The sequence below is a fragment of the Branchiostoma belcheri genome, unplaced genomic scaffold, assembly GCF_001625305.1.
Source record: "Branchiostoma belcheri isolate BF01 breed outbred unplaced genomic scaffold, Haploidv18h27 scaffold288, whole genome shotgun sequence".
Taxonomy (NCBI): domain Eukaryota; kingdom Metazoa; phylum Chordata; class Leptocardii; order Amphioxiformes; family Branchiostomatidae; genus Branchiostoma; species Branchiostoma belcheri.
Genome location: NW_017803896.1, coordinates 149342 through 158206, shown reverse-complemented (window position 1 = coordinate 158206; position 8865 = coordinate 149342). Strand labels below are relative to the sequence as shown.

Below are 8865 nucleotides of genomic sequence, written 5' to 3'. Positions count from 1 at the left end.
GAGAGAGAGAGAGGGAGAGGTAGAGAGTGAGGGAGTACAATATATACTACACTGAGGGTGATGAGGGAGACACAGTAGTGTAAAGGTTGTATTTTAATGTCATAGTATATTACCCACCCTATAACATTTCAACGTTAAATATGCCAAAATTTGAGAAAAATTACTGTCCCTAAACAAAATATCTTAACATCAATTCCAACATTCGAATATATTATCCGTGTCCATAATATCACCAGGGTCCATAATATCGCCACCTTGAGAAATAGTGTGCTGTAAGATATTTTTACTGCAACATACTTTTGATATGCACTACTGCACACCTCAAATGTACATACCTAGGGTATGTTGCAGTAAAAATATCTTACAGCACACTATTTCTCACCCGGTGACGATATTATGGACCCTGGTGATATTATGGACATGGATAATATATTCGAATGTTGGAATTGTTGTTAAGATACACGGATTGGACACGGATGTTAGTATTCGACTTTTCAAAAGTGGCACAGGCAGTGTACATGAAACATGTTACAATTTATTCTATGGAACATTTTGAAGCCCGTGTGATTTAATCCAAGTTGTAATACCGTACCTCTAGTTCTCACACGGGCCAGAGTTTCAAACGTTATTGTGGCACAACCATACAACAATTACGAGGAACTAAAGGCTTTTTCAGAGCTGCTACAAGTACATTGTACATTGCACTATGATTATAACGTCTTGATGACATTGTGGCAGCTGCATCTTCTGTGATTTATTCATTATTCCCTATTACAGTGCATGAACCCTCATTGCCTTCATAACATACATGTAGCTGATCATGTACATACACAATCATGTATATCTAAACTGCCCTTCATGTTTGTTTGTTTGTTTATTTAGGAAGCTCCCATTAGTGATCATACATCACTATCCTTTCTGGAGTCCTTTACATGTAGTACATAAAATACAATTATTTACATAGTACACGTTTAACTGCTATCAAGAAAACTTATCAACATAGTAAATTACACATTAAACATCAATTCATAATATTACCCACTGACAGTTAAAAAAAAAACAAACAATTGTACTAGATGTCTGAGAGGTCAGAGGTCATGAATTTGTACAAAATATATTCAAAACGTTTACCACAAGGAGTTAATTGGTGTGTGTTTGTTTTTATGTGTTTTTGTCCAATTCCAGATTTTTTCTTTAAACGTTGTGGGTTTGAGGATGTGATGTGAGTAGGCAAAGTGTTGTATGCGTCGATGAAGGTTAGACATCCAGGTAATACGATACGCCAAAAAGCAGTTACTCAAGCAACTCGATATGATTTTGGAAACGTCAGACATTTCAGCTAGTATCCACTAGCTTTCTTCAGTGACTGAGAGACCAGAGGAGAAATGCTTCCAAAAATTTGTCTTCACTTTATTTGCATATCAATCAATAGTTTGTGCTTATAAACCAGTGCATTTCCCCAGAATCTGGTCTCTCAGTCACTGACGAAAGCTAGTGGATACTAGCTAAAACGTCTGACGTTTCCAAAATCATATCCAGTTGCTTGAATAACTGCTTTTTGGTGTAAAGTGTTGTATGTTTTAATGCAGACAGTGTTGGAGATAATGTAGACTTACCTGGTGGCCAGGTATGGTGAGAAGGATGCAGGGTTGTCCTGGTCTGAGAACTGGGGTAGTGTGCCATTCAACATCCACACACGGAAACACAGCAAGCACAGGACCTGCACAACACAGCAGGAAAACAAGCCAATCAACAAGAATTCGGAGATCTCATACCTCCATGAAATATATGAGTTTTTTAATGTTTTTACACAGTACACTACAGTACAGAACAAAATAACACAGGTTTTTGTTTTCAAACACACAGTAGCACCTTTGGCCTGAAATACTAGTAGGTCAGGCTGTAATAGATATGGTCAACATATGGTCATGTAGCCTATTCCAGAGGGAGAACCTCATAAATCATCAATCAATCACACACACACACACACACACACACACACACATACATACAGTACATACACACACACAAATGTGCCAAAAACAATACCTCCATTTTTCATGGAGGTAACTAGACTAGATTATATTCAGGTCCATGTTCACGGCTTTAAGTCTGACATAAATAAACTACAGTTCCACGATCTCATACCTTCGCCAAATGAGGTTAGCCTTTATGGCTAAGAAATTATAGATTAATCCCCCTGATTGTGCAAATAGGATCCTATATTGCATCAATTATATCTGTTGATCATATTCTACACCAGAAAACAGTCTTATCTTATCAAAGAATGCCATTATAGTATTTCCTCATAAATTATGCAGATGAGGTCCTTATTTGAATAAGTTATGTTTAATTATGTTCACCTTAACATAACTTTCAAATATCCCAAGTATGAAATTCCAGGCAGTTACCACTATGTAATTATAACATTTTCTCAATAATCATGCAAATTAAGTCCTCATTTGCATAATTGATATCTGCCTGTATTTCTGCGATATTTATGCTGTTACCAGTACTGTTGTGAAGTGCTCACATACTGTTTACATACACTATAATGTTCCCAATCTGCAAAATATAAAACTTTACTGAGAATTGTTGTCTATGACTACTTGTTTTTATATTATATTAAATAATTACTACTAGTCAACATCTTGTATGAAACTTGATTTACAAACATTTTTCTGAGTTCAGTATCCCTTTTGACTTTTTGTTTACTTGAATGATGCTATTTTATTTCTTTGACCCGAAGAACAAACCCTTGATATTCCTAAGAAGGTTGAACTGTCTTAGGTGTCTCTTACTCCTGTCCCATCCTGACTCCCAAACCTACATGTACATGTTAATCCAGGGCCATTTATGTGCTGCCCAGGCAACGTGTTGATGTAGAATAAATGACTGGATGATTCCACAGCCAATTGGCACTTGATGTGAAGCAAAGCCAGTTGACCCCCTGCCCTTGAACATGGCTCAGTAATAACCAGTAGAAAATTGAACCAGTCAGGTGCATCCAATCATAAACAAGCTATTAAAAATTGAGAGGGTGTCTGCCCCTGCCCTCCCCTCTTCTAAAGTGCCTATTGAACCACTGCAGACTTTTATTACAATGTCAGAGAAATTGAAAGTACTGAAGTGTGGGACACAATGCCATTAACTGGTCATAGAAGGAAACTTGAGAAATAGGTTGTAATGAGTCCATGATATAGTGAAAAACAGGTGTACAAATGTACATGTAGCAGTGGGCTCCAAGGCCACAATATTGTATAGTACTGTTACAGTAACAGTTGTAGTATACAGTATATTCTTATAACATCTAAGTGTCAGCTATAAAAATAAGAAAATCATTGTTACAGACAAGTACTTTTCTTTAGAAATGAAACATAATTCATATTTAATTTTTTTTGCTGACACTAATAATTACTAGTATGCTACAAAAAAAGTGGGCAAATAATACAGGACTGATCTTCATTTTTTGATACAGGCTTTTTTTTTACCATTTTTTCTGCTGTGTTTGCTCACAAGGAATTATGTCAGCCTTTCTAGTCTTATTCCTGCATCGTCTTTACTTAAGGCAACACCAATTTAATTTGTTGGTTCTCGGATTCACCTCTTCATTTTTTTTCCGATTTGCAAAAAGAAAAAAAGGTTCAGTCTGGTTCTGAATCAACTAAAAAATGCGCATATTTTGCCCGCAACAGTTCAGGAAAGTCCTTTTCTTCCCAGATATTACAGCTTTTCCATCTATCAATGCAGTGGTTTGATTAAAAGTTTAAAGTTTGTTGTTTAAATATCAACCCAGCCTTTTGTGTTGACTTCATGGCTCCTATCATTAGCAATTGGGGCTATAATAGGATAGAAAAGGGAAGGATATAATAGGGAGGAAAAAGACCTGTTTTTATTTTTATTTTTTTCACCCTGTCGCTTCATATTTTTTCGGAAAAAATCTGAGAACCAACAAATTAAATTGGTGTGGCCTAATACACCCCTTTCAGGGCTTGAATAACCTCATTTGTGATGGGCATCTCAGCACATCAAATCTACTATCTGTATTGCCTTTCTCAGTTTCTTACACCACTGTTATTGATTTTGTCCCATTATAAAACCTTCAAACTCAATAATCAGCCTGTACGAGTTTCACGCATCAATGACTCCCACAGCTGCACACATTGGTGACCACCAGGGGACTCCAGAAAGTGTGAAATGGAACGAAAGGGAACGAAACGGAACGAAATGGAACAAAATAGGTATGGAGGAAAGCCGTTAAGCCGTTCGTACGTTGGAACGGCGACGTTAGTGTCCGCTCGACGTCCAAACGGCAACGTTAAGATTGATGGTATTCTTAGAACCGCAACGTTAGAAGATCGATCGGGGTACGTTTAGAATAAAGTGACCGCAACATTATCAGATCAATCGGGGTACGTTAAGAATAAAGTGACCACAACGTCATAAGGTACGTTAACAATAAATTGAATTTTGAGGTGAGCAGTCAAAGTGTGCGGACGTGTTTCTTTGTGGTCTCTGTCTGTCCTAACGGTTTGCCCACGGGGAGGAATTTTATCACCAGCCGCATCCCTTACATGTAAACACAATGAAATGAAAATTTATAGATAGCAAGGAACGGAACTGTTTAAAATTCCATTTCGTTTCATTTCGCACTTTCTGTACACCGACCACCATCAGATCCCTGCACGACAAGAAAGTAATTTCCTGCATGTAATGAGCCAGAAAACTGGAAGAATCCCCAGCCAAAGTGGTCCCTTGCCTGCCCCGGGAATGAAAGATGACTATCACAATAATATATCAAAGATATCATTAAAGAGGTTGGAGGAGGAAAGAGAAGGGTTTCTCATGTTTTAATGTCTAACTAGAACTAAACTGTTATATTGTGTCAAATTTGTGTGTTGACTTTATTTTATTTAGATTTATTTCCTTTCGGTGTGACACACCAGCTTCCCAGGCACGTGGTGCGGCGGCAGCTGGCTATATTACACCGATCGACTTGTTACACCTAACCCTTGAACTTCTAGCTCTAGACATTGTTTAAAGCTATCTAATGACAACGAATGCCCCTACTGTACTTGGTGACAGCGAGTTCCACAAAAAACGGGTAGTGCTTCCTGACATTTCTTATCTGCCCCTGAAAACTGGGCAGGTTTTACTATCTGATGACACCAACAAAATATAAATGATACATAAGACAACCACTGACATGGCAGAACTGATGGATGTCCTCTGTAATCACTCTTCATACCTTCTACGTGACGGGATGATATTTAGCGAGGGGAGGGCTGAGGCACTAGGGGAGGGAAGTGGGAAAATTTTTTGGCTTAAGGCCACACCAATTTAATTTCTTGGTTAACAGATTTTTCTAGAAAAATAATGGAGCGGGCGGGCAAAAAAAATAAAAACAGGCCAAGGCATCCTATTATGGCCCAAAGTGGTACAATAGGAGCCATGAAGTCAACACACCAGGCTGGTTCAAAATTTAAACAATGAATTTTGAACTTTTAATGATACCATTGCATTGAAAGATGGAATAACTGTAACAACTAGGATGAAAAGGACTGTTTTCAACTGTTCAGGGCAAAATCTGAGCATTTTGCAGTTGATTCTGAATTTTTTTTTTTTTTTGCAAATCAGAAAAAAATTAAGCGGGTGAAACCGTTAACCAAGAAATTAAATTGGTGTGGCCTATGGGGAGCGTTGGGACATTTTCTAATTAGCTCAAACCCTGCTACAGGGGCAGTGGTGGAAGTAAAATGACCTGTGGCAGCTTGCCTGCAAAACCAAGGAATTTGATACATTTCAAAACAATGATTTTTTTATTCAGAATCCACAAATCAAAGAAGAGAAAGAAACATTGTAAAATTGTCTTGAACTGTGCCATTTAACAGTTCCAAGCCTTAAAGGCATCCAGTGTGACTTCAGAGCAGCAAAACTGGAGATATTCTGAATTATGCAATATTTATGATGTTGACACATATTGCTTGACATTAGCACAGTCAATTGAGGATTAGGCAAATTGTACTTACCATGAAGGATAATCCCAATTATACCTCACACGAACTATTTGGGTATATCGTTTACCTTATGCAGTATTTCCTATGCTTATCGCTAGGTGGCGCACGTGTACAAAGCTTTAATCGCAAAGCATCACGGGATATCATGACGTAATGACTATGTTCGCCGCCATTTGACGACGTGCGAGAAAGAGTCTGTGCTGTTCACCATGGGTGGGCATTCTCAGCTACTTGGAAGCTGAAGAACAGCAAGGGTGGGAAGATATACCCAAATAGTTCGTGTGAGGTATAATTGGGATTATCCTTCATGGTAAGTACAATTTGCCTAATCCTCAATTATACCTGCACACTCCCTATTTGGGTATATCGTTTACCTTATGCAGACTTCAGAGCCGTGGACAGCACAGCCTGGCCAAACGTGTGTTGGTTGTTGTCCCTCCTGTAGTACTTCAGGAAGGTAGACTCTCGTGACCAGTCCGCTGCCTTCATGATGCTATGTAGAGACACCCCGGCAGCTGCAGCAGCTGAAGTGGACGCTCCTCGAGTGGAGTGAGCTGAGAAAGTTGCTGTGTCGACACCTGCCGTGCCTAACACTGACTTAACCCACCTGGCCAGGGTCGCAGAACCAACCGGCCTGTGTGGTCTCCTGTATGATATGAACAACTTCTGCTCCCCCCCCCTTTCTTTCCGAAGGGAAGAAGTCCGCCTTAGATATTCCTTCAGGTATGTGAAGGCACACAAGCGCCTGTCCTGCGGGAAGGCCGCCCAAAAACACTTTCTGGCAGGTTTTCCTGGTCTAGAAGTTTTTAGCAGGGTAGGAATTGTCCAAGAAACACCGTTTCTACATTTCTTCATGAATCTCAAGTCGAGGGCCGCTAAGGTCTGACCTCTGTCGGCTGACACCAATGCCGCTAGTGTTACCAACTTATGAGACAATTGTTTCAAACTAAGACTATTAGCTGGGCAACAATGCAGAAGGTACTCTAGGACCCGACTGACGTCCCATGTTGAAACATATCTTGGACAAGGAGGACGTTTGTGAAACACACCTCTCATCAGTTTGGACACTAGAGGGTGACTACCCACATTACAATGGTCTACTGGTAAGTGTACAGACGAGATCGCAGAACGAGCCACCCCAATTGACATATAGCTGTAGTTCTGTCGGAACATCCATTCCAGATATTCTACTACGCTCTCTATAGAGCCGCAAACTGGATCAATCTCCCTTCTATCACACCAGCTGGCCCACTGAGCCCATGCTGACTGATACTGTCTAGAAGTACTTTCCCTCCAAGCCGAGAGGATGAGGTCTGAAGCCCCTGCCGAAAGGCCCCGATCCTGCAACTGTCGCCTGATATTGGCCACGCGGCAAGCATCAGATCTGGCAACAGCGGATGGGGTCTCCTGTTGTGCGGCAGGAACAGCAGATCCCAGCTCTGTGGCAGGAGAACCGGACTCTCGAACAACATGTTCAACACCTTGGGGTACCAAGCCTGAGACTTCCAAACTGGAGCTATCAAAATCACTGTTGCTACGTCTGACTGGACCTTTCTCAGTACCTTGAACACTAGGCTGAAGGGGGGAAAGGCATACGCTAGCCCCAGGTTGCCCCAGTGAATGTTTAGAGCATCCACTGCCATGGCCTCTGGTTCTGGGTGCCAAGAGACATACTCCTCTAGCTGAGCATTCAGACGAGACGCAAACAGATCTACTGTCAATGCATTGCCTGTCCAATTGTTCAATGACAGGAAAACTGAGCGGTTCAGTTGCCACTCGACCTTGTCCAGAAAAACCCGCGAACACCTGTCCGCTAGGGTGTTTGTCAATCCGGGAACGTGAGTTGCTGACAACATCAGGCCTCTTTCCAAGGCCCACGACCACATCTCCAGGGCCAAGGCTGCCAGATCTGGCGACCTTGTTCCCCCCATGTGATTCACATATGCAACGGCTGTTGTGTTGTCCAGCCTTAGCAGAACATGCTGAGTATCCCCGCTCACAAAGCTTCTTAGCGCCAGGAAGGCCGCTTTCAACTCTAGCCAATTGATGTGCATGCGCGCTTCTGTCTGTGACCAGCGCCCGCCTGTCTCCTGACCATTGCAATGCGCGCCCCATCCCTCCAGTGAGGCATCTGTGCAAATTGTCAGGTCTGACGGAACAAAGACTCGGCGACCGTTTACTTCGCGCACATGACTGATCCACCACTGTAGATCTTTTACTGCATCTGGGGTTAGACTGACTGAAGAGTCGAATTTTCCCGGCTTCTTTATGCCGAAATTGAGAAGTTGTTGCAGAGCCCGGAAATGTAAGGGCCCGGGAAGAATGGCTTGCTTGGTGGACTCTAACAGCCCCACCACGCTGGCTAGCTGCCTGGTTCCTATCACCTCCTGTTCCAGAAGTGATTGGCAAGAACTCACTACCTTGTCTAACTTGTCTTCTGGTAGGTAAATTGTCAAAGTACGAGAATCGAGAACAAGGCCTAGGAAGGTCGCTACCTGAGACGGTATCAACTGCGACTTTCCCAGGTTGAGAACAAAACCGAGTTGCTCTAGAAGCTCTCTGGCTATAGCAATGTGCTCTAAGCACTGTTCCCTCGACCTTGCAATGATCAGTAAGTCGTCTAGGAAAATTACTATTAACAATCCTTGTCTCCTTAGAATGGCCACAATCGGCCGCAAAACCTTGGTAAATACCCTCGGCGCCGACGTCAGACCGAAGGGAAGACACTGAAATTCCCAAAGAACTCCTCTCCACGAAAAACGAAGGAATTTTCGATCGCTCTGAGCTATTGGGATGGTAAAGTACGCATCCTTTAGATCTATAGTTGCTAGAAATCTCCTTTTTTCCT

The 8865-nt window shown here is 41.6% G+C and overlaps 1 protein-coding gene across 1 annotated transcript in view; it reads right to left on the bottom strand.

Annotated features, from left to right (window-relative positions):
- Nucleotides 1-1612: 1612 nt before the first annotated feature.
- The window catches only part of LOC109472872 (transmembrane and TPR repeat-containing protein 1-like), a 43482-nt gene continuing 36229 nt past the window's right edge, over nucleotides 1613-8865 (bottom strand). Inside the window, exon 11 of the mRNA XM_019772737.1 lies at nucleotides 1613-1720. Coding sequence (XP_019628296.1) covers nucleotides 1613-1720 — 108 coding nt within the window. The remainder of the gene's footprint in view (nucleotides 1721-8865) is intronic.